At 44.0% G+C, this 24,761-nt stretch overlaps 4 protein-coding genes across 5 annotated transcripts in view; 2 read left to right on the top strand and 2 right to left on the bottom strand.

Annotated features, from left to right (window-relative positions):
* The window catches only part of Mam (neurogenic protein mastermind), a 180,211-nt gene extending 177,950 nt beyond the window's left edge, over positions 1-2,261 (bottom strand). For both annotated transcript variants that reach the window (XM_076910999.1, XM_076911000.1), the window contains exon 1: positions 1,536-2,261. In XM_076910999.1, the coding sequence (XP_076767114.1) occupies positions 1,536-2,030 (495 nt within the window). In that variant the 5' untranslated portion in view covers positions 2,031-2,261. The remainder of the gene's footprint in view (positions 1-1,535) is intronic.
* A 2,761-nt stretch (positions 2,262-5,022) lies between these two features.
* On the top strand, positions 5,023-7,053 carry Elp4 (Elongator complex protein 4). The gene is made up of 7 exons (XM_076911050.1): positions 5,023-5,088; positions 5,189-5,325; positions 5,430-5,465; positions 5,537-6,156; positions 6,265-6,477; positions 6,551-6,677; positions 6,808-7,053. Exons 1-6 carry the CDS (start codon positions 5,063-5,065, stop codon positions 6,659-6,661), a joined length of 1,143 nt encoding a protein of 380 aa, XP_076767165.1. The 5' UTR covers positions 5,023-5,062; the 3' UTR covers positions 6,662-6,677; positions 6,808-7,053.
* A 541-nt stretch (positions 7,054-7,594) lies between these two features.
* On the top strand, positions 7,595-12,437 carry LOC143433620 (CD151 antigen). Its single transcript, XM_076911055.1, has 6 exons — positions 7,595-7,826; positions 8,043-8,261; positions 9,998-10,180; positions 10,735-10,947; positions 12,006-12,213; positions 12,298-12,437. Exons 1-6 carry the CDS (start codon positions 7,764-7,766, stop codon positions 12,354-12,356), a joined length of 945 nt encoding a protein of 314 aa, XP_076767170.1. The 5' UTR covers positions 7,595-7,763; the 3' UTR covers positions 12,357-12,437.
* Positions 12,438-14,594: 2,157 nt separating this feature from the next.
* Positions 14,595-15,449, bottom strand: LOC143433493 (uncharacterized). The gene is made up of 3 exons (XM_076910831.1): positions 15,218-15,449; positions 15,053-15,144; positions 14,595-14,989 (listed from the first exon to the last, which is right to left on the bottom strand). Exons 1-3 carry the CDS (start codon positions 15,447-15,449, stop codon positions 14,603-14,605), a joined length of 711 nt encoding a protein of 236 aa, XP_076766946.1. The 3' UTR covers positions 14,595-14,602.
* Between the last annotated feature and the right edge of the window lie 9,312 nt (positions 15,450-24,761).

The raw sequence follows: 24,761 nt of genomic DNA, 5'->3' as shown, positions 1-24,761 counted from the left end.
TTTTCTATTAAACGAAATATAGGATTCACTCGAGATAATTGAGACCAATAAACTGAATTGCATAGTTTTTGTACGCAACTGTACGTGGTACACGTAGTTGATAAATTATGCGTTTAATTGACCGACTGACGTATTCGAAACTTCATATAGAGAACAGTAGCTTCAATCTACAGTAAATTGAATGTTTTCCAACACGTGTGTGCGTTGAGAATCGACTTCTACTTCCACAGATACAGGTATGATATTATAGGATAGACTGTAGACAATAAAAACTATATGAATGGTTTTCTTTGGCACAAGACTTTGAGTTTAAAAAATAGGTACGAAACCTTGAAAGTACCTCGACTGTGCAAGAAATTCTTAAGCCTCAAACATATTATTCATCGTCATTATTAATACTATACTTATTACAAAACATTTGAACTTCTATCTTTAATTAATTGAAAGTTACAATCTCCGCGTCATTAGAAAGTTCAGGTATTATGGTATTATATTGCATATTGGAATCGCACATTAAAAGTACCGCGCAAATAAAAAATGAAAATTATATATACGGATGTCTCAATGTTAATACGCGTAACTGTACGCACCAATTATATTTAAACTCGAATATTGCCAAGAACCAGCGTACAGATAACCATATCCTATTCCAACAATTTCCTTGATACCCTCAATCATAATTCCCAACCTAACCCAAACACCGTAGAACCTTGAAACTTTAATGACCAAAAATATTTGTTCAACTCTCGCCCATGTAAATTTCCGCGAGCAAGTATCAAGAGTTATCAAAGCGTGGTAACAGCCCATCGAAGGGCTCTGTAAATGAAACACTTTCTAGATAGGTGTAAAGAGCGTGGTATTTCATTACGCCCGCGCTTCGATTCCGAACCTGTGTGTAGTAGAGTCTTGACCCGGCAAGTTGCCGAGTGCCGCTTACCCGCTATATAACTACACACAGTTTAGATGTTCTCAATCGCGTGACCCGCGACGATCGCGTTTCTGGATCGCGCGCGCACGCCTCCACGGTGCCTCACCGCGGAGAAACGCGTCCCGGCTATAAAAACCAGGTCCGCTTCATTTTTCGACGGCAAGATTAGTAGCCGTGTATCATCGACGATTTACGACCGCCGTAGTATCTCGATTATCCCGATATTTTCCAGTGGAGTTCTATCGTTCGGTACGACCCAAGCACAATACCAGCAACAACGATCACCGTTCGTCTTCACGAATGGTCTCGTTAATCTTTTGTTAGTGGGCGAGTGTGCGCGAATTTGACAAAGTGTTAAGTAGCAACAGATGAAGTAAACACAGACGAAGTATTGTGGTATTTGATAATTTCCAAGTTAAGAGACGAAACGGGACGAACGCGAAAGGGATGAAGCGATAAGGAGTCGAAGCGAAGAGAAGGGTTGGCGAGCGCGGCACTGCGAGCACCTACGCTATTTAGCTATAATACAAGGCGGCAAGCGGGATCGCGGCGACGAGAACGGCAGCGCGAGACGAACGAAAGCCAACAAGTAGAGTAAATGACTCACCACGTGAACGCTGGAGAGACCGACCGGCTCGCTTTGCTTCTTGTCCGTTTTCTTCGCCTGTCGTTTCGCCTTGCTCTCGAGGAAACGTTGCTTCAGCACCAGCGTGTCCTGAATGTTCTGCTCGCATAGACCGTTGAAGCTCTGGTCGAATCTCGGTATGCAATCCGTTTGTCTACGCCTGTAGCTCTCGATCCTGCGTCTGAGACGATCGACGACCGCCTGCCTCTTGGGGGTGAGTACCTCACCCATGCCAGGTGCCTGACCCATTTGTTGCTGCAACTGCAGCTGTTGGCTGGTTACGTTCAATTGGCCGGTCGCGTTCAGATCGTGAATCCCGGCCGATTGGCCGAGCACGTTGTTCTGCACGTTGTTTACGTTGCCCGCGTTGCTCGCGTTCGTATTCGGGGCCTGGCCCACGCAGACCGAGATCGGGCCAGGCGCGGTGCCGGGGGGGCCTTGCGGGGGCTGGCGGGGCAGGAGCCCCCCGGCCTCCATACAGCCCCCTAAATCCAACGCAGGGTAAGCCAGCTCAGTGAGAACCTCTGCTACCGAAGCGCCTGACGCACGCTACTGCTACTGCTGCGACCTCGTCTCCCGCCGCTGCCCTCGAGCCGTGCATCCTCTGCCACCCTGCCAATGCGACGATCCTCAACTTCCGGTCAAGACGCATTTGGAATATATGTCGTCGTACGCCGCCTCGACACCGCCTGCACCGCGCGCGAGCTTCTTATTCTTCTTCTTCTTCCACCGATGTTACACTCTTACTCCGTTAGCCGGTTACTTTCCAACGATACACGGTACGCGTTCTACGCGTCGATTGTCCCGATCGGAGTAGTCAATCGCTGAATCCTCTATGCGTTCGGTAAAGTAAACGTACATGCGCGCGCGCGCGCACACACACACACACACACACACGCAGACACAGTCGATTTACAAAGCGATCACGGTTCGTTTCGCTATCTCGAAATTGTCGTTCGATTCGCACGCACTTACTTACGCACGAGTTCCTCGTCACTTTCCGTTTCGATCGGTTAATTGAACGCGAGGCCGAACGCGGACCTGAGACCACTATAAACAAAGTTCGTCACCCTTTACGGGGCACCAGCCACGCACCAATGTCACATTTAGGCACTGTTCGGTCTGTCCGGTTGTTGACATCGCGACATGTACCGCCGATACTGTTCCCTGGGTTTTATTCACGATGCCACGTGACTGAACGGTATACCGTGAAGTCCGTGTCGTTCCGACGAAACGAATCACCGCTGTTCAGCCTCCACGCGAGGAACGCTCCTCGCTCGTGATTACCAACGATATTGCTCTGCATCGGTAACGAGAACGCTGCGTTCCGTGGGAATACCCGCTATCCGCGCTCCGTCACTTCGTTGACAATGTAACGACGCTCGCCGGCCGAGCGATAGCATTTGTCTTCCGGGTAAAAGAAGTTTTCGAACTGTCACTCTCGACGAGACGCGCGCGAAGATTCGACGGTAGGACGGAACGTTCACCGCGCGCGACTAAGTTCAGGGCCTGAGAACGCCGTGTATACAAGAGGCGCCCAAATTGCCCTGACATCTGCTGGCGATCTCCTTAACTAACGTTGAATTGGCGCCACGTCTGAAATTCGTATTAGCATATACTTTCGTTTAATTAACGGATAGCGCTCCACTCGTTACGTTTGCGTTCTTCTATCGAGAATAAATACTGTCTCTGTTCGTTCCGTTCACCTGTAGACAAAATAAAGCAATTTTAATAGAATTTCGTTCAAATTAAATTATGATAAAAATAAACATGTAAATCACTGGATAAGGGACTCGATACCTTCAAGCTTATCGCGCGCGATTTACAAATTCGAAAACTTTTCTATAACTTCTTTTGGCAAAAAATTAAAATAAAACAAGGACTTACACGTTCCGTCTAATTCGGTTACGAAAACGCGGCAGCTGTAATTCTCTCGCAAGGCACAACTATTGTAAGTTATTCTAACGATATTCGATACAAATCGCCGTATCGAGGATCAGGAATGTCAATATTGCTTCTCGGCTCTCGTATACATTCTGAAATGTGTCTCCAGTGCCCTCTTTAGACGGTAAAGCCTAACTAAAACTTCTGAATAAGAGCCACTCTCTAACGTCCTTCCTCTCCCTCGTTTGCTCGCGCCGCGTCCCGTCCGCACGAGGGACGGGAAGCGGCACGGTAGTGGGAGTGCGCGACAAGCCTTTCGCGGCTTAATATCGGCTTTGCCTCGCGGATCGGGCACACGCTTTACCAATATAAGACTTTCTTGTGCGAGGAGGATGGTGTACGAGGCGTCCTGCCGACCGTGAAGCGGAGGTATACGACGGGCACAGCCAGCGCACGCCGCGTGCGCCGCATCTCCCGATTGTCCCAATGCGTCGTCGAGTGCGCGTTGAACGTCACAACAGGTAGTTGAGCGAGGGCAGCGTGCTTCGGTCTGTCCTGTGGAAAGGAAACGGCCAACGGTGAGAGAGCGAGAGGTTGTTAGGTCGGCGCGAGCGATATGTATATGCCGGAGAAAGAAAGCGGTTCGCGAGTAGGGGAAACGGGTGGAGAAGCAGGAGGAAGACAACCGAGCGGAATATGCTAGAAGGGGAGAAAGATGTGATAGTAACAGGGAGGGGTTTTACTGTTTGGCCGGATACCTCCACGCCGTGCCTTTGCACAACTGGCCGTGGTATAGCTTTGAATCTAACATACACGGGACGGGTTACTCACGCGTCCCTTCTGTCTCTCCTTCTCTCTCGTTTTCATAAAGTCTGCTCGTCGTTCTTTCTTTCCCCTGTATTTATATACGTATTTCATTCCCCCTCTTTAACGCGTCATGATCTCTAGCGTAGGGACACATTTGCGTAGTCTGGCATCAAGTCCTTTCAAAAATTGTTCTATAACTACAGACAATTCTCTTCTAGTAATGTAAATTCGCTTGATTTATCTTTTATGATATATTTATACATTTATAGATATAACATGTATATATTTACTATCGTTTATAGCAAATTTTAAATATATAAAATGATAGGGAATTAAAAGGACAGTTAAATGTTAGAATAATGAAATGATACTCATTTAATAATCAGCGTGTTTTTCGTTTGAAACGTCAGAAATATTCCGCTTCTTTAAAATTGGAGTAATGTATATAAAGAGGAATACGTATAATCGACAACGATTGCAGACACTGATATGGGTGCATTCTAGCAGAAGAATTACAAACTATGAAAGAGGCATCAGCTGTTGACTCTCAATCAGCTGTAAGTGTTGCCATCTATTGCTCGTTCAATTCAATGAAAACTCCTACTACTGTCAATAAGGTGTCGATTATTTTTATGCAATTTTTTAATAGAATTTTTATGATATAATTGCCCTAACAATTCGAAGCATTGATATATTACATATTATATTTTAGTAATGTATAAAATCCAATAACATATCGTATATGCCTGTAAACATAACCTGTAAATGCAAGTAACAATTCTGACACGTGAATTGAGATTGGTCATAAATAATCACTGATGAAAGTTTATCATTTTTTACGAAGGTTAAAAATTTATTTTACGAAGGTAAAATTTGAACATTTGGTATGAATATGTTCTTAATAAACATAAATATTTCTAATTAACCACATAACTATTTTTTAGTTTTAAAGCAGATCTCAAAATGGACTTGAGTACCTCAAAGGGTAGTAGAATTCCATTTATACCAGGGACCAAGCCTTCTGTAAAAAATTCACAACTACTTGTTTCAACTGGAATACCTTCTTTGGATCATATATTAGGTTTGATTTGAATCCTTTTTTTTCTTTTGCTTTAATTCTTTCCAGATTGTTGATATAGATTTTAATAGAATTTTTTATACCATCATGTTTTAATTATTTTGTAGGTGGAGGATTGCCTGTTGGTTCCTTATTTCTTATTGGCAAGTATAAAGTATATTAGATTTAAAATCATCATATATTTACATACATATAAAAAAGATTTCTTCTTTAGAGGAAGATCAATATAGCACGTATGCAAAAGTCATATTAAAGTACTTCATGGCAGAAGGTGTGGTTACATCTCAACCATTATTAATTGGATCTAAAGACGCTAAAACTTCTCAACTCGTGTCAGGAATGCCAGCTGTTATAACAGAAGGCACATCATCCGATCAATCCTCAAATATGGATGAACAAATGACTATTGCTTGGAGGTATCAGAATATGAAAATAATTGATAGTTCTCCAACTGGGGGACAAGTTTTTGGTCATTTCTATGATCTTACAAAAACAATGGACAAAGAAATAGTTGAGAAAGCAGATATAACACAGTGGTACGATGATAGCTGTCCTGAGAAAAACAATGTCTTTAATAATACGACATATTCAAATTTACTGAAATGTATTCATGCGACTTTGAAAAAGGGACAATATTCAATTTCAGAAACACCTGAAAAAAGACAGATTTTAAGAATAGCAATTCACTCATTAGGATCTAGATTATGGTGTAGTGACTCTGAAAGTGATTCGCATCAAGATGTGCTACAATTTTTATATTACTTCAGAGCAGTTTTAAGATATAACTATGCAGTTGGAGTGATAACTATACCTACTGAACATTTCAACAATTCAGTAAGTTTCATACTTTGCACAAGATTTTTTTTATTACTGAAAATGGTGGCATATCTCATAAAAATTAAATAAATTAACATAACTTCATTTATTATTATCAATTCCTAGGATGCCATTGTGCAACAAATTGAACACTTATCAGATGCTGCAATTAGATTGGAGTCGTTCATAGGTTCGGAAAAGGAAACAAATCCACTGTTTAAAGACTATCATGGTCTATTACATCTTCAAAAGATGTTTGCTTTCAATACGATAGCACCTCATGAACCCGACTCGCGAGATCTTGCATTTAAATTACGTCGGAAAAAATTCATTATCGAGGTGAATTATCCTTGTAAATGTAATTGAGAATCGAAACATGTAGACTTACTTAATCATTTTTGTTTTGCTTCAGGTTTTACATTTACCTCCCGAATTAGGGGACACTACTCAACGAGAACAAGATGACACAGTGTCTCAATTCGGATGTTCTAGTCAGTCACATAAGAATTTGTTAGATTTTTAAAAAATAAAATGTACGTGTACGTTACGGCACAATTTTGTTTTTTGTACAAAAATATTTAATGCGAAAATGATTAAAATTTGTGTATATAAATTTTATATATTTTTAAAACAATATAAGAAATTGCTAATATTTGTATATACTTATAGTGTTTTCTTAGAAAAACGAGTAGTAACTTCTCGTAAGTGAACGTCATACACGTTATTTGAGCCAGAAGTGCATAATACGCCGCGTGAATTAATGCAAGCGGGAGGAGATAGGCTTCGTGAACACTCACAATAATACGCATAACGCGCCTACTCGTTTTATAGTACGATATTACACGCTAATTTTTCCATATACGTTAGAAACATTGGCGAAAATTATTCGATAAATCAGCTACTACTTAGGAAAACGACAGAAACTGATATACGTGTACATACATCAATTTTTACGTTTACTCCTCAAACGTGATTACTAATTTTGGACATTTTCTTTTCAACGAATTGAAAGTGTACTATAACAGGGGAAAAAAAACTTGAAAAAATGCGAACGGAAATAAACAAGCGGAGGGTTACTCATCCGTGACGATTACTCCGATAACTACGCAGCACCCCGTGCGTATGAAGTTCGATAAACACCAGTTGTATCTGTAACAATCGTCTAAGTATGCGTACGGACATTTCACCCCCTCCTGTGCTGTCTTTTTTGTTTCGTGCCTTTCTATTTCCTTCCGGTTCCATCCGGTCGGTCGCGCATGAGGGCACGCAACGCAAGCGCACCTACAGATGCCAGTATTCATACGGCACTGTGGAACCATCTATCACGCGGCCGCTTTTTAGTCTTCCAGTTAACGCGGGCAAGTACGCTTCGAAATTGAAAAGGAAAGAAAAGAAGAAAAAAAGGAACACCATCATCTGTGACGTACGATCCTTAAAAAAAAAAGAAAAAAAAAGACAATTCACTCGGGATGAATTTTATGCTACGTGCGAATATTTCAGTTTGCCGCGATTATTAATGGAGTGTTATCGCGAGGAATTGACGTGACGAGTTGTCACCGGTTTGTCATTGCCGCGTGTATTTCGCGTTGACGCTGACGAGAACTTGGAAATCCGATGAGTTAAAAATGGAAAGGAAAAGCTTCAGTGTGTCGCGGATTTTTGTCTGCTGTTCCAATGTCATTTTCTTGGTGAGTTCTGGAAAATAAAGATAAACGTACCATTTGTTCCTATCGTAGTTAAATGTTTCACCCCTACACATTATTAACGTCCTTATTAACGCTTAATAGCTTTGTATAAAGATATTCGGTACAACAGTCGTGTCAGTAAATAAATGATTAACAACGATAAGTTTCGTAAAAGGAAAAGAAAACATTGATCTAAAAATCTGAAACTTTTCTTTCCAGATATCCGGTTTTGCGTTGATGTCATTAGGAGCGCTGTTACTAGCAGACGATAAACGTATTTTATTATCGCGTTTACTGGGACCAGGAGACATACATCCCGATCAACCGTTGTTTTATTACTTAGCCTTTGCAGTCGTTGGACTTGGATTTCTGATCACGCTTACCAGTCTGCTAGGATGCTGGGCAACTTGTCTCTACAATCGATGCGCTACCGTATCGGTAAGACTCAATAAATTTCTGTTGCGCGTCGAGATAGACTGTGAATGTTTTCCAAATGCTCTTTACGTAAATACTAAACAAAGCTGGGCATAAATTGCCAAACGCTTTTAGTCGCTGTACCTCGCGTTAATATTAATGAAAGTAGATACTCTTCCAAGAGAGGCGTAGTTTTCTCGATACGCTTTAGCGGCAATCCAATCCGCTTAAATTAGATATAGAAAATTCCTTAAATATACGATGCAACATTAATGTCGTTTCAGTTCAGAAAATTAATTCGACTTTAGAACGCGGTAACTTTCATATCCGATTTCACGTACGAAAAATCACAATGAAAGAGGCATTTCGTCGGATTTCTAGCGGAACGATCTGCGCGCGGTTCGTTCTAGCTAATCGAGGTATCGCGCCGTCGTGTTACACCTCCGACGCGCTCCTAGATCATCCGCGCGTCTTAATCGTTTTAATAGAAGTCAAGGTCCGCGCGTCGTTCCTCACCGGCGTCGAGATCGCTCGACGAGACCGAACCGAAACCAGATTTCCCTCTTTGCGGAGTATACGGTCACGCGTCGTTGCCCGGAAACGGAATCTACATAATAAATCGTGGCGCGCGCGCGTATCCACGGAAGGAGGGCGAGTTCGCGTATCACTTAAAAACGGTAATTATTTCCGAAGGAGTCGCTTATTAAGAGGAGCGAACGCGGCGCGGAACGCGTTCGCGTTGAACGTTCACCGGACGGCGGTGTATAATAAATATTCGAATAAGTGACGATATCAAAATTGTAGATGACCAATTAGCTGTGAATGCGCTGTGAAGTTCCAGCTTTTTATTAGTAACCGTTTGCAAGGTGCAGGTAGAAGGTGTGACCGTCTGATCCTGAGTCAACGAACGAGGCATCGCTCTCGTGTTTCACTTGCAAACGTTCCGTTGGTGTCCGTTGTTACTTTTAACAAGGCTCAGTTTGTCGTTGTGGCAATTTTGGTCTTCGAATTTGGTTCGCGTGGCCGTAGTTTGGTACGCGTCGAGTTTCTGTTAATGCATCGATAATAATCGCGGCTTCAATTCGAACAATTTCTAATATATGGATATTCGTTTCTCTGTTGCATGTGTAGTTAAATATTGTACACGCGTATGCGCGTATTAAAGGTTATATTATACGGATTGATGTACACATCTAAGCGTGAAATAGCGGCCCAGTTTCTGCTTTTATGCGATTTTACTGTTGACAGAGATTCGTATTCGAAGGAGTGCAAAAAGTATTTCTGCCTCGCGCGATGATCGTTTCATTTACTCTCGTTCGAGCGAACAAAGTAAAAAAAAAAAGGGAATAATGCTTATCCAATAGTTGGAAGTCACCATTTAGATGTCACCGTTTCTAACATTCTTCCAACATATGCTTCCTTCTCTTCTGTTAGGAGATTAAAGTAGGTAAAAGCTGAAACCGCATTACCAGCGATTTACCTAGAAACAGTAATGTTTCAAACTGTTACAAATGACTCGCTGAAAATGAAGTGCGCCAACAAAATGGAACGTATAACAATTTTCTCAAGCACTCGCATACGAAATTTTTAATTTGATCGATTACCATTTAATCCGTTAAAAATGAAAGAACAATTGCCGTTGTAATCCTTCCTACGAATTCCACCGTTTAACATTCAATAAGCAGTTAATCATTGGTGTAGCAGTTTCTTAATTACTCCCCTCGTTATATCTAATCGCATAGTTCATTTCTGTTTTCTAGTATCTCGTCACGATAATCTTGCTGCTGCTCGGCGAATGCACCGTCTGCGTTCTGGTGGTGTTCTGGCCGCACGTTCTAGGCATCGATGTGAGACCAGCGCGATTGATACGCGCTTTACAGCGCAGCTACGCCGTTCCTGGTCGAGAGCAATTCACGGCAGCCCTTGATCTCGTGCAAACAACGGTACGTTCGTGTTTCCCGAGGCGAAATCGCTCGTTTCATAACGAATCGGCAGAAGCAGACACCATTCGCGATCAACCAACGATCCAGCTGCCTCTTGCATAACAATTTACCAACCAATAATCAAATGACGGAAATTGGTGCATTCCTGGAAAATTTATGTTTAAATTTATATGCAAAAATACACTATAAATTTGAATTAAACTGCACGGAATGTGTGCATACAATTTGTGTGCGTATCTGTACGCTAGCAGACACGTTGCAGTCGTTCAGGGGCTGGTATCAGTAACGCACGCGTACGCAGGGGATTTTTAAAGTGGTTTTTGTCACCAACAGATAGCATCTAATGTAAATTCGCTACTTTTGCAAATTCGACGCTCGCGATCTATAGCTGTACGATAATACTTTATTTAAACGATGCGTGCGAGGGGAGCGGAACGGAGGAGTGCCTGTTTCGTCGTCCCAAGACCAATTCGATCGTCCGATCGATCGATTCGGTAAAAGGCAATTACACGCACACGCGTTCATAACGTGGAACACTACGTGAACCTTTTCAGTTTGCTTGCTGCGGCATAAACGGAAGCAGCAATTACGGCACCTCTTGGTGGCGGCTACAGGAAATCGGTCGACGAGAGTTAGTGGTGCCTCTCAGCTGCTGCACCCTGAGCAACGTCAACCAGACCGACTCCTTCCTCAACCCCGAACCTGCCAATCTTACTCTCTGCCAGGCTTTGAACCCGGCCGAACATCAATACGCCCGGCACACCACGGTACGTATGGTTTAATGAGGATGTTGTTAAACAGGCGAAAAAAAGTCAGACGTAAACATTGTGAGAAGTGGCGGGTCTGTTGATACGATTAATTGTAGAGCTTTCTCTTCTGATCCTCCACCACTTTTTACTAGCTTATACTCCGTTAATATTACATAGATAGTCAGTGTATATTAATAAGTATGGCGTTGTGAAGTGTCTGTTTAATTAAAGTAATCTTCGTGCTCGAACAAAACGCGTAACAAATTTCTTTTTCGTCGGTAGCAAATACAGATATAACGATGACTTCTCTTATGGCGTGAAACTAGTAATTTAAAAAAAAAAGCAATTACCGTATGTTGTACTACATTCCACTCGCTCTACAAAACGACGTGTCTGCAGTTACCGTTTCGCGATATTTTGTTTCATTCCGGATAAAAGGAGAGAGATTTTACAACAGCTCGTTTACAGTAAACTGCAATTACAACGCACCGTTACACCGTTACCATTTGCTCTCCGCGAGTGTTCATTTTCACGATAACTTTGCCGGTCGGGGGCACGTGAAATCGAGGTAAAACGAAAACGTCTGTCGCGATACCCTTTGTGTCGCGCACGCACGCACGCGCTCGATAAATGACCCGCATGCAAATACCAGAGCCTAAGGGAAATCCAGACGGGATGCGGGTTCCGTAAAAACGGCGCCGCTTGCGCGGAGTTCGATCCGTATCGTACCTGGAAACGGGTCGCCTCTAAGCCCGAAATGGAGAGGAGAAACGCGGCCGCGGAGCTTCTGTTCGAGCGCGAGAGGAAACGTTCTTATCTGTGCCGCGCGGCGCGTATTTAATTTCGCGCCACGGCGCAGAAATTGAATGCAGATTGAAACGTCATTGCACGTCGCCTGGCCGCTGTCAGGCGAATATTATGACGTTATCTCTGCGCGAGCCAAGCCATCGAGCGAGCTATACACAGAACTATGAGGATTTAATTTATAAATGTGCATCGTTACTGATCGGTTCAAACAGTTTTCGAGTTTCAATTAAACCGACTTATTCTATCGATCAAAAAGTATTTTTCTACAGGGTTGCTTAGAGATGCTCGAGAAGTGGACTCAAGACCAAGCGTTGATACTGCTCACAGTGGGATTAGCAGTGATTTTTGTGGAAGTGGGCGCACTTCTGAGCACGTTCTTCGCCTGCTCGAAAGGTAGCAAAAGGGCTAAATCTCAAGCATCGACGTTCACGTCTACGCAAACACTCAGTCCCTTTAGCGAGAGTGATCACGATTACGGTAAGATAGATCTCTTTTCTCTCCCTCTTCTTTCTTCGATTTTAATCGCTCAGTTTGGATAATTTGTTTAAAAATTCCACGCAGGTTTAGGGATCGAGAATAGAATGCACGCGAGCGGAACCACGTTCGGCGGTAAATCATGAAAGTGGCTAGAGGGCAGTGAGGGTAAATCATCGATAGATACCAGAAATACAAAGACCGCGTCGAATTTGCCTAGACTTAACGACGTGAGAAGATTCAGTAGGAGCATAATCGAGGAATGGAAGAATCCGCCGAAGTTCAACGAGGACGCTATACGAAGCGATGAATTGTACGAGGAACGCGCGGTGGACGTCGGTCCAGGCTATATCCACCAAAGCTATTCAAAGGAGAACAACGATCTCGATAAAATCCGTGAGGACAGCAAAAATGGGACAAAGTCTCATAACAGTAATGGCACCGTAAGGAGTATTCCGATAAAAAATTACCAGGCTTCGATAGCGCACAATTTCGGGACGCTTAGACGATCGGAGGCACCTCAATTGCAATTCGAGTCGTCGATGTCCGAGCCGGAGAGAACCTTTTACGTGACGAAATACAAAACTGTTTCCTCGCCTCGAAGCGAGATCGAGTGTCGAATTCGACGGTCGAATCGAACCACGAAGCACTTGGGAACGATGAATCCATCCAGGAGATCCTATCACTCTTGCGACTACCAGCGCGAAGTTCAAAGCGGATCGAACAAGATCAATTCGAAATTGAAAACTCTGGACAGAAGGATAGTCAGGAGTGACTATAATGTATCCACGCGAAGGGACGAGCACGATTTCAGCGACTTCGACGACTACTTTCGTAGGTCGTCGTATCGGAAGCTCAATTCTGGTCGTGGAAAATCGAAGGAGATGAAAATTAGAGAGCGATCGAACGAGGATACGGCGGAGAACGAAACTTCGAAACGTTTGAACGACGAAGAATCGCGAATCAGGATTAAAGGGGGGACCATCGATCTCGAGCGTGGACACGTCGGTCAGAAGATATCCGCATACGAGGAAAACGCCAAGCGCGGTGGTCGCTGGAGCTGCGACGACAGGTATCAAGTATTTTCCGAGGTGAAGAAGCACAGGACTATCGGCGTGCCATTGGTGGGGATGCACAACGCGTGTGGTCTGCCCGTGGTGGCTTCTTGGCACGATCACGAGCTGTTAGAACCTTTAAGAATCAATGGTAGAGTTTTGGGTACGTTGAGACCGATTTACAAAGGAGCGCGCGCCTCGGTTGACTTCCGACGTCGGACGCATCCTAAACGAAAAACGCCGCCAAATCAGAGCGTCTCTAGAAGGAGTCGGCCTTCGGAAATGAAGGAATCTGAGAAGAAGATCGATTATCCGTCGATAAAGTCGTTGGTTTCTTTGGAGAGAGGTGGTGGCGAGATTAGGAAAAGGAGAAGGCATCGAGGTTCCTTCAAGGCGAGGAAATTGGGTACGTTATCGTTGAAAAATTCCGTCAGACGAAAAGGGAAGTCGGATGAAAGGAAAAATAAGGAAAATTCTCTGGTCGATAGACAGAATAGAAAACCGCTCGAGGCTGGAAATACTAAAAGACAAACCTTGTACGCTAGGGACGATGGCGAGGATGCTGTCCAAGTTCTGAAGAGTTTATGTCTAAATCCTTTGGCCCGAACAAAATCTGAAACAGATATGATCTGGTGAAATGAATGAAATCGATATTTCTGGCTCGACCGTCGTGGAAATACATATATTAGCCGTTGTTTCATTTGAAGTCTTCGTTTCGCATATATCAAAAGTTAGATCGATCGATTAATAATGACGAAGATCGTGTAGTACAATTTTTTCGATTAAAATCGTTTTAACGTTCCGCTTAAAGCATTGAATATACATGTATATGATATACGCTGATTTTTGCTATTACAGTACATGTATACTCATTATCCGCTTTGTAAATATGCTGAAGTATAATTGTATTCTTGAAAGTTATAATAAATTAAAACCCTTGCTACCCTCGTTAGAAGTACTTGAACGTGACGACGAGATTCTTAGAAAAATGTGCTTAGAAGCACTGTTGATATGTAACATTATATAAATCAATATTTAAAGAACGTATCTTTTGTATTTCACTTATAATTACTCTTTAATCGTGTGTTTTATAATATAGGAATGGTCACATTCAAAAAATTACACAATAACATATTTATGAAATATATCAGTAGAAGTGTTTAAGAGATATGCGATTCCAAATGTTGCTATGTCATTTACCGACACGGATTAAAATTTGCGTATCTCAGCTACTATTATTATCACAATCAACTACTTGAACTTACGCTAGCGTTACTGGACAGAAACAATTTTTTGCTATGTAACGTACTGCTCAACAGAGACACTTGCTTGTACAATTATATATACTTATTTAGGTCACGATAGTTACTGAAATTATTATAGTAGCCTCTGTTAGCTCTCATAAATATGTTCATGATATCACTTTGGATGGCATGACGTACGTTCTCGTCGTAATTTCGCAATTTCGAAGCGACGAAATTTCCAAAGTGATGACTCTCGTCATTTAATTGATGAGCCGAGGTTGTTAAAATTTGAAACGCTTTATCCAGGTGTTGATCCACCTGTGTCTTCAGTTTTTTCTTCGGCGAGAGCTGTTGAGAGCACTGTGCGTTGCTTGAACTGGGATCAGGATTTTTATCCTGCAATCTCGCCAGACCGGAATTCACTTCCTCATTTGGCACTTCGGTCGGCATGTCCACTTCTTCCTTTATAACTCCAGCCACCTGAAAGAGCATTTTAACTTTTTCGTTGTAAATTACCAAATTAAAAATGTAAGGCTTGCTTACTGTGTTCAGTGTACGCCTACAATTGTTCTTATCCCATATGAATTTCATAGATTCAAAGGCGAACCAAGAGCTTTCGTAAACTTCTCCTATTCCTAGAAACGAGAGAAGGTAAACGGAGGAAAAAAAAGAGTTCAATTTATATACGACTTAATAAAATTTACTCGCCTTTACGAATGCTCTTTCGTATCTTCATTTTCTCTCTTCTAAGGGCCGTCAGAAGGTACTCCATTTTCTTTTTGCATTCGTCCACCGATCTTTTCATTCTTTGCGCGATTTCTTGCCACGCTTCTTCTTTTCGTATTTTGTTATAACGATTGGGACTTTTTGGGTCCCAAAGCAAACTTCTTTTACGATACTGCGCTATCAGTTCTAGTGTCTGATCCTTGTTAAACTTCATTGCGACGAGAAACAATTCTTAGCAAGAAAACAAGATAGACACTGAAGTTTACAATTGTAGAATAAGTCGTATCAGCTGGGCGTGCACGGTAGAAGTAAGCGAGCAACGGAACAATGAAACGCTCTCGGTATAAACTAGCTCGGCTGAATATCGTATCATGCGCAATGGTGCAACGCCTTGTTCGCTTGCTCTGATACGCAACGGTAACGCGATACGAAGCCGCGCAACAAATCGATACCCACCTTCGCCCGTCCGCACTGATGACGATGGTACGATATGCGGATACGCGATAAATGGATACCCGCAAGGGATGCGCTGGTTCTCAACATATCGAACTCGGCTTGGATCGGGAAATCTCGGTCTGAATCGGACCAAACTCTTGAAAGTCTATTACGCATCGAGATTCTGAAAGTACTGTACGCCGCATCGCGAATCTTTCCAGCTCTGAAGAGTACGCAGCTGCGCGCGAGTGTATAAGGATTCCGAAACTATCTGAAAATGTAAGATAACGTCGAGATTTTAGTTAAGAATAAAGAAGAAAGATACTAAGAAGCTTAAACGCGTACAACTAATTTATTACCGATGTATCTACAACGACTGCATCGTTATACTATTGCCTAGAAACGGCTAGTGATAGCGGTCTAACGTAAGTTCAGATAGGGACGAGTTATGTGGGGGACGAAGAGATTGCATAGCGGTGGTAAATAGGTAACGAACATATCGACGTAGCAACTGGGATACAAGCATTTCAATCTGTCAGTAAATAGCTATAGGAGAGATAATTATTAGATCTTACGATACCAGCATTCTTTGGTATACTTAATTATAAAAGAGTTCAATTGGGACTTCTATTTTCGATTTACTTACTTGATATCGTGTTCCTCAAGCTAGGCGGAAACTGAGTATTCAACAGTCGCGGCACTTTTCGCAGAGATGGCGCCGGTATTTCCGGAAAACTACCGATGATATGGATCTACCCCTAAAATAAGGGTAGAAATATAGCGTTTAAGCTTTCTAATTAAATCTAAATATTGAATGAATTAAATGGAGTTATACGAAAATAGATGTCACAATAAGTTTAAAAACAAGGACACGGGGACAGTCGATACATTCTTACTTCTATACGGAGCTTTTCAATTTCCCTACTGAGCCTTTGGTACTTTGCGGGACGAGAGTTCTTTGCTCTACCCTTCGTCGTATTCGCTTCGTTCTTACCCGTTTTATATTCAAAAGATACGTAGAAAAAAGGAGATTTTTCTGCAGCAATGTGCAGTCTTCTACGATACGACCGTACGAGATCATTGCTCCGCAAACACGCGGTCCAGAAAATTGGACCATGAACGATCTTCCGCGAACAGAAGCACGTTTCAAAAGAAACGCGATGCGCTTCCCAAATGTCCGTGACTTTCCGCATGATTCTCGTAGGCCACGCGAAGAATAGGGGGTGAATTTCAAGGGACTTTCGAAATTCGTCTCGATAACGAACGAAAGGATTCCGTCGAACGTAAAATTTCGTTTCGTTTCATTTTTTGCCGAATGGAATTCGAGAGAAGTTGTTCGAGGCGACCACTTTGCAATGATATATCGGCCGTCGTTCGTCAAGAGGTGACCGAGTTGGTCATTGTCAGACATCTCTATAGTCATCACGAGCTGGATGGTCGGGCGTTAGTTACGCGTTAGACAATTCGTTCCGTGTTGGGCGAAAAATATCGCCGCCTTCGTAAAACGCAACCCTTTTCGGGGTACGATGAAGATAACTGGTCGCTTCAAGGAAAGTCACCGTGACTGGAGAAAATTAAATATGCTACTTCTCTTTCATGAACTTCCTTTTGTAGAACGTGGTCAGTTTGCCGCGAATGGAGATCCACCCTAACCGAGTGCCATCCCTTTTTATACAAGATATCATTGAATAAAATCTCCTTTCAATATAACGTCACACGAGTAGTGAATCACCCTGTATATTACGTATCCATTGCCTTCCTAACTTCGTTTCTTCTTCTCTGTTCTTCTATTTGCTTCTCTCTCTCTCTCATCCTAATAACAGAATGTTAGAGTACCGTTGATTAAATAAAGAAATTCCTCAATTTTCATTGAATAGAAATAGTCAGATAAATTATAACTCCCGGTTTAGAGATAAGAGAGAGAAAAATATATAAGAACGCTATAAGAAAGAGTGAGACAGATGATACCACCCTACTCTGGAACCCCTGGCGCCATCTCTGTAAAAAGTGCTCAAAACTAGTTTTAGCACTTCTCCAAGAGATGACACTAGTAGTTCTTAAGCAGTTTACTTCGCTGTCGATAATTATGTGCGACCAGTTTGAGCACTTTTTACAGAGATGGCGCCAGTGGTTCTAGAGTGAGGTAGGTAACATCTGTCTCACTCTTTCTTATAGCTTTCAGATGTATCTTTCTCTCTCTTATCTCTAAAGCGGGAAATATACAAAAAATTGCAATAAGACTAGTGAAATATACAATAAATTACAATAAACAGCTGTAATATACAAAAAGTTACAGTAAAACTAATAAAATGTACAAGAAATTGCAATAAAACTTAAGTTCTATATAATACAGAGATGATATACTGTTTTTTCTATCTATAATTCTGCAATTCAATAGTCCAAGGTGTTTTTACATAAAAAATATAACAATTCCCCTAAAAAATAATGCTACAATAAAAGTGTTCGCTTGGACAGGAAGCAAAAGCGACGGTCTGCCATTCAGCACACACTTTTACGAAAGAATTGAATGCGACATCTAAGGCTCACGGCTCTCGAATGCGAAGACAGTTGGTGATCACGCTGGTCTCTGGTAGCATCCTCGCGGACCTATTACGACAAAGGGGCAGAGGAGTGGCCTTCCACTGAACGGGGCGAGAAACGATGAAGATAAATCGGAAGAAATGCAAATGACGGTGCTACACGCCGCTTGAATGAAGCTCCATTACCACGATTTCGGAGGACACCCTTCGACGGTGGACAAGAACGGGCGGAAAATGGTCGGGCAACGAACGGGAGAGCCGAGTGACATTGTACCGGTGAAAGTTCGCTCAAGTGACATTCGAGATAAATGTTCCGCCACTGTTACAGACGAGAACTGTCTTCTTTCCCTTCTCTTCGCCTTCCTTGCGATCCTCCGCGGTGTACAACGGTGTCTATGCGGTTTCGACGGGTGTCGCAGAACGCGTGCGTACATTTCCATGCAAATTTTCCAGGTGTCCACGAGTAAACGAGTTAATATCCTTGAGAGTTTGGTTCCCTTCATCTGATTCATTAAAAAAAGTATACCTGATACGATTGACACTGTCGAGACGCGTGAACGGTGATTTTCAATCGTCGATACCTCATAGACAACAAAATAAAATAGTAAAGAAGAAAAGAAAAAGTTTCTTGGACTAACAGAAGCTAATCTAAGTTCTTGAAAAGTTTCCACGAACCCTTACAGGGCAGAAGTTAAAAAATTGCTAAATCATATCTGAACGATCATCGATGCGAAAATTGTAAACGATATCAGTGCGAAACAAGTAGAAGGGACACGCGCGATTCGATAAACGGGAAATTCGCGGGGCGAGCGAGTCCTCGGCTGGTCCTGAAAGGCCCCTGGCCTTAACTCACCGAGAAATCGGGGATCATTAGGCGAACTTAGGTCGGTCGAAGCCCGGAAAAGGGGCGACGGTTTCTCGCAACTGTCCGGTTGACCCAAATCTTTCGGAAAACCGAAAAACTGACGGACCGGACGGAATTCCACGCAGATGGCGCTGTTGCGCCACGGTACATACATAAATTTCCCTTTTCTTGCCCTTGGCCCTTTTGTTGCCCCGCGGACGGCTTCTCCTTTTTTTCTTCATCCTTCGCCAGCCACCGCGTTCGAATACTTTAGACAAAGGACGCAGGGCGTGTTTCCACGAGGAGGGGGGAGCGTGGGGTGGGTAGAGAGAGAGAGAGAGAGAGGAAAAAAGGAAACGCTGCACCAGACCGGGGCGAATGGACACGGGACAGCCCTCCTCGAGAGAACGAGATTGCGGTGGCTGTCGTGTCCGTTTACGTTTAACCACTCGTTTAAATCTTTAGCTGTTTGCAACCAAAGTGCTTAGAAATATGTGGCTTTTGGTCGAAAGTAAAATAATTACTCCACGATCTTCGCGTGGTATCAGACGAAGAGTTCAGAGAGAACTGTGATGGAGGGAAATGTAAGAACACAGCGGCGCACGGTTTTCCACGGAAACCCAGAAACTTTTCCAGTACCTCGTAATGTCTCTTTCAGACTTTTACTACCCTTTCTTCGGGCGCGCCGCGGCTAGCTTAAATTTTTCACCGATTCACTGTAACCACGGCTCGTGATGAGTTTATGGGGGGAGCGTTTTTTAACCGCAGAACACGGGTTTTACGATATTGTGACTGGGCACTCGTTGGCAATAAAAGAAAAAAAGAGAAAAAGCGATGCGAGGCGTTTAAAAAATCTTCGCCTCCTGTTCGAACGTTTATCGCTCGTTCTTGTCGACGAATTCGTTTCCTTCGAGATCGAATTAAGAGAGAAAAAATTAAGAAAATGATAATTAATTCGCAATCTTTCCCACAGGAATCATTTTATACGATCATTTACGATCCAAAGCTAATCGAACCTCGCAAAAAAGAAAGAAAAAGGAAAAAGAAACGGACGATTTACCCGGGGCTGGTGAAACTCGATGGCACCACGGGAAACGCCGCGTGACGGCGGGCAAATCTAATTGGAATAAGACGAGGCCGCTAATATCCGGCTCGAGTTCCCATTCAGATGTCGTTCGCTCGACCGTTCGAATCGGTAATTTCATTGGACGCCGCGGAGCTCGAGCCGCGTTTACACGAAAGGATAGTCGCGAGGAGTCGCAGGATTTTCCACTATACGAACGTGATTTTCCGGGCAAACGGAGAGAGGCAAACGGAGGCCCCGTGACTGAGAAGAATCGTCTCACGGCTGATCGAGCCCCGTCTTCCTCGTTTCCGCGTATAATGCCGATGTTTGGACACACGGCCGAAAAGGCTTGGACTTTTCCTTCGCTCAGGGACAAACGAACGACGACCGTTCATCTCGTTCGACAGCGAACGTGTCCAGCCAACCGGCTGCCATTCTCCATTTTCCGCCTGCGAGGCTACGTCTCCTCTGATCGTTGCCTTCGCTGTTAATCCAATTCAGGGAAACGCTGTCAACGAAACGGATGCTCGTTTTCTATCGTTTAACCGGGAAAGAGAAGATCTAGAAATGAGAGATCACATTGGTGAGAGCACGACCCTGTTGGTAGCCCAGGATACTCTGCTTTGAATGGACACAGGGACCAGCATGGAGTCGGAAGAACAACTTAAAGAATATGTTCTATAACAATCTATCTAACACTATCGTTAGGTAACAAGATGAACGTGCGATTGGACGAAATAAAAATTCGCATTTCAAATTCTGTTTAAGTCTGGTCGAATCAGGACCGTAATTTCAGACTCGTCAGTGTCCACGAAATATCGCGGCAGTCGTTTGAAGAGAAGACGACCGATCGGTTTCCATATCGTTCACGGTCGACGCGGCGATCTCGAAGCGTTTTACACGCGGGCCACGGCACACGCCAGCAATCTTCGACACGCTCCCGATGCACGCGCGCCATATGCCCGCCGATGACTGCGTGGCCACGATAATTTGCGAAACCACTCTCGGTAACGACTTTCCCTCCAACGAGTGGCCGGTTACGGTTTCGACGGGTGTATCCAAAGAAGAAGAGTCCGATAGTCGGTTAACAAGTTTCGAAACGGAAGTTTCCTGGAACCGGCAGAAACGTTGCCAACGATTCGAGTAATAACCGTATTTTGTATCCCTTGCTGGGTGGTACCGCGGTTGTTCTTGCTGTTCCGCTTTTTTTTCTGCCTCGGAAGTTTGTTAGAAAGTAGAACGCGAAGGAGGATTCGATTGGCGCAAAGTGTGACACTTTTATCGAGAGAAATAAAGGTAGCAATGAATAGTCGCTTCGATTGATTCGCAAGTAGCGTCGATTCGAAAGGTCTCTCTAATCGTCCATCGATCACCACTCGAGGATGGAAATATTTTTCACGGCGAACGCAAACCTCCCCCTCGACGTACACCGCCAACTTTGAAATTTTCTATAGCAACAATAAAAATAGAGGGAAGGTATAGAAAAACTTAGAGAAAAAAAAAAGAATCGAGTGGATACGAAGAGTGGTCCGGGTGCGTTTCAGGGGAAAAGAGAAATATGTAAAAAAGCGTATGCGGAAGCTGTCAAACGTAATCAGCGTCAGCCACGAGTCTCTCTGTGTTGGAGATCCCATTTTTTTCCTCTTTCCTTTTTTGCCTCGGCCGATAAAAACCAGCGGTTTTCCAGGGAAACGGTGGAAAAAAGGGGGCGAAGGGTCACACGGCGTACCGGTTCGATTCGAATCGGTCATGGCCGCGTTTCTACTTTTCCTTCCTCGTTGCGGTTCGCACGCGGTAACGTTACGCGCGTATCGTGTTACTTTTTCGAATCGTAGGCAGGGTTACACAAGGCAACAAAGTGGTTTTCCTCGATTCACGTTATTCGCCTGGAACGTCGACGACGAGTACGAGGAACTGCTCCGAGACGTGTCGCCGCTGTCCTCCTAGCTCTTTCTTCGCGACCGGAAAATGGACGGCGATACGTATCGCGATTTAAGCCAGGTGGTTACGAAATTTGTCGAACAGCCCCGGAATACCTGACCAACTCCTCCGCGACCCTTCTCGTCTTACTTCGGAATTCTCGAGATCGACGAAGACGATCGATTCGTTGGACAACGTCTTGGCACTCGCAGAAACTCGAGCTACCGTGACGTAACAATACCGATCGCTCCTTTCGCTCACAATAAGCGCGGATCTCTTATCTCGATTATTATCCTTCGATCCTCTCCTCCTACGGATATTTATTGGAAACATTGATATCGCTCGTAACCTAATGAAATCACAACGAACGTAAGACAAATTCGAGAACGCGAGTAGATGCATACAAATAGACCAGGAAACAAAAAGAAGCTCGAGGCAAATAGGAAATCTCGATTTTATCACCCGGTCACCGTCGTCCCATTTTCTTTCGGGGCTTGAGGAAACCGATCGGAGTACACCCCCAGAACCGCGCGACAGATCAACGCGGCATTACGAGGGGCTCGAGAGCAGGTCGATTTTGCATCCGGTTACGAGAAACTGGACAATGACGGGTTTTACGATCTGTTTGCTACAAACAGCTCCATTTCCCGGAGATTAAAGGATTAGGTGTAAGGAGTATACGCCTGGGTAGCTGCCAATAATGGAAGAACAATGGGAGGTTCGCCCGGTAGTAAGAGGGCACGGCAAGCCGCGCTTTCAACGATCGTCCGTCGTGTTTCCCTAACAAGGAGAAACACCGATTCCACTTCGAGAAGAGGGAGAGAGGAAGATAACGCGCCCACGCTTTCGAAGACCTCTGCGAAATCCACCGCGGTGTCCACCACGCTCCAGTAGCCAACGAAGAAGGGATTGTGTCGCGATCCTTAATGCTTCTTACTGTCAGTGTAATGCCCGGCTAATGGCGGAGCGACAGAGCCATTTCTGGTCCGCGTGATTTTGCGGCTGACCAGAACCACCGAACCCCTTTGTCGTCCCGGATACTGGAGTGTAAAATAGGATTTTCCCGTGCGTTTCGCGAGCGGTCCACCACCCATTGGGCCTCTCTTTAACCCCGCGCGCTAGCTGTCGGCTAAGTAGCTCGTCACTCTACCGACCTCGGTGCTCGGGATTACGCAACGTCCTCGAGGGACTCTCCCTCGATTCGTTTGCTCTACGTTAACGATATCGAGTTTAATCAGAGCGAATGTAGAATAAAGTGAAATAAATTCCGCGTGAATTGGATGTTTTCTGTAGTTTTTTTGAAATTCCTGGGGAAAAATTTGTAGACCGCTAAAGACCCCGTTGGTAGGCAAGGTTAAACGGGGAGAACGTTTCCTGGCCAGGGAGGTTTTCTCCTTAAAAACGTGGAGGAACGATAGGAACGACAGTTGCGCCGTATGCATTCTATTTCGGTAACGCAGGTGGTTAGGAGGAACGGAATCATGTGTTGAGTGTGCGTTATGGACCGCAAGTGCCGCGGACGGCAACCCTTCGGTCGTCAATCATCCCGTCGTGGCGATCGACTTCCTGGACGGAATTGAAACGGAACATGGTCCAGAAACTGTTCCACGCGACTAACTTCTGGCTTGTCCTCTGACCGAAGGAACCTGTCCTGTAAACGAAATTGAAAATGTCTTTTAAGTAGTTCTCTCGTGGACCTTGTTCGTGCTTCCTAATTACATGTTTTTCTTGCCAATCGATCACGTAGTTACCCTTTTGACGATTCGAAATCCGAGCTACCCTTTGGGACGTCTCTAACGTTACGCCCACCGCGCGCCATGTGCGTTCACCAGTCGCCAAATCACGGATGACGCACAGTGCTCGAGGAAGAGACAAGGATCAGCAGTAATTTGATTCCGGTTGGTCCGCGTTACACGTGCACCCTTCGGAATTACGACGCGGTGCAAGCGGATGTCCGGTTACGAAGGGATCAAGTGGTCAATGTCGAACGGCGACCCGAGTCGAGATCCAAGATCAACATATCGGGAAGTCACGCGCGTCTACGCTGGAAAAATACGATTTTCCCACAAGCTTCTCGTGCGACGTCTCGGTTACACCGGATGGTTACTTAAGCGGTTAAGATAATGTTCAAAATGGGGATGAAACGAGGCTGAAGGATTCGATATAAAAATATTGTGAAAAATTTCTTCCTTCGAAAGGACGACTATTTTGTTAACCGTTCCTTCGGGATAAAAAGAAAAATGGATATTTAATTCGTGCCATTAGAACGATCATCTTAATCGTCGTCAAAGAACCGCACGCAATTCCATGGATCAACGAACGTAATTTATGGGCCACGTAACGCACCGCATAATCAATAGCGGGCTCCCTATCGGTTAATATCGTTTCTCGATGGCCCGCTCGGTAGCACTGCGATGGCATACCGCGTGAGAATCGGTGCAAGAATCAATTTATGGTTCGCACGTGATCGTACTGATGCATTTGCGTGACAATTGGTCGTTGGGCGTCGACGTCTATCAATGCCATGCGATACAGAAACAGCTTAGTTGAGAAGTAAAGTTCGTGAAGCTTGTGCCACGAATATATACGTACAAAAAAAGAATTTAACAATTCGCAGGAACGCTGTACACTTAAATTACGACAACCCAGTCGACATCGGGTTAATTCGACGCCTGTACCAACCGACATTTAATTCGCTTCGATTCCAACGACCCTTCGTAA

This window comes from Xylocopa sonorina, chromosome 3, assembly GCF_050948175.1.
Source record: "Xylocopa sonorina isolate GNS202 chromosome 3, iyXylSono1_principal, whole genome shotgun sequence".
Taxonomy (NCBI): Eukaryota; Metazoa; Arthropoda; class Insecta; order Hymenoptera; family Apidae; genus Xylocopa; species Xylocopa sonorina.
The sequence above is the reverse complement of the archived record's forward strand: the minus strand, read 5'-3'. Positions and strand labels throughout refer to the sequence as shown.

What these genes read in the sequence shown, in the direction of transcription:
- Elp4 (XM_076911050.1), top strand. Translation starts at nt 5,063, where the DNA reads ATGAAAGTTTATCATTTTTTACGAAG. An exon ending in TTCTTTGGATCATATATTAG is followed by an intron (nt 5,326 to 5,429) that starts GTTTGATTTGAA and finishes ATTATTTTGTAG; the next exon opens with GTGGAGGATTGCCTGTTGGT. An exon ending in TGGTTCCTTATTTCTTATTG is followed by an intron (nt 5,466 to 5,536) that starts GCAAGTATAAAG and finishes TTTCTTCTTTAG; the next exon opens with AGGAAGATCAATATAGCACG.
- LOC143433493 (XM_076910831.1), bottom strand. Translation starts at nt 15,449, where the DNA reads ATGAAGTTTAACAAGGATCAGACACTAGAACTGATAGCGCAGTATCGT. An exon ending in ACGAAAGAGCATTCGTAAAG is followed by an intron (nt 15,145 to 15,217) that starts GCGAGTAAATTT and finishes TCTCGTTTCTAG; the next exon opens with GAATAGGAGAAGTTTACGAA. An exon ending in GTAGGCGTACACTGAACACA is followed by an intron (nt 14,990 to 15,052) that starts GTAAGCAAGCCT and finishes ATGCTCTTTCAG; the next exon opens with GTGGCTGGAGTTATAAAGGA.
- LOC143433620 (XM_076911055.1), top strand. Translation starts at nt 7,764, where the DNA reads ATGGAAAGGAAAAGCTTCAGTGTGTCGCGGATTTTTGTCTGCTGTTCC. An exon ending in ATCGATGCGCTACCGTATCG is followed by an intron (nt 8,262 to 9,997) that starts GTAAGACTCAAT and finishes TCTGTTTTCTAG; the next exon opens with TATCTCGTCACGATAATCTT. An exon ending in TTGATCTCGTGCAAACAACG is followed by an intron (nt 10,181 to 10,734) that starts GTACGTTCGTGT and finishes GAACCTTTTCAG; the next exon opens with TTTGCTTGCTGCGGCATAAA.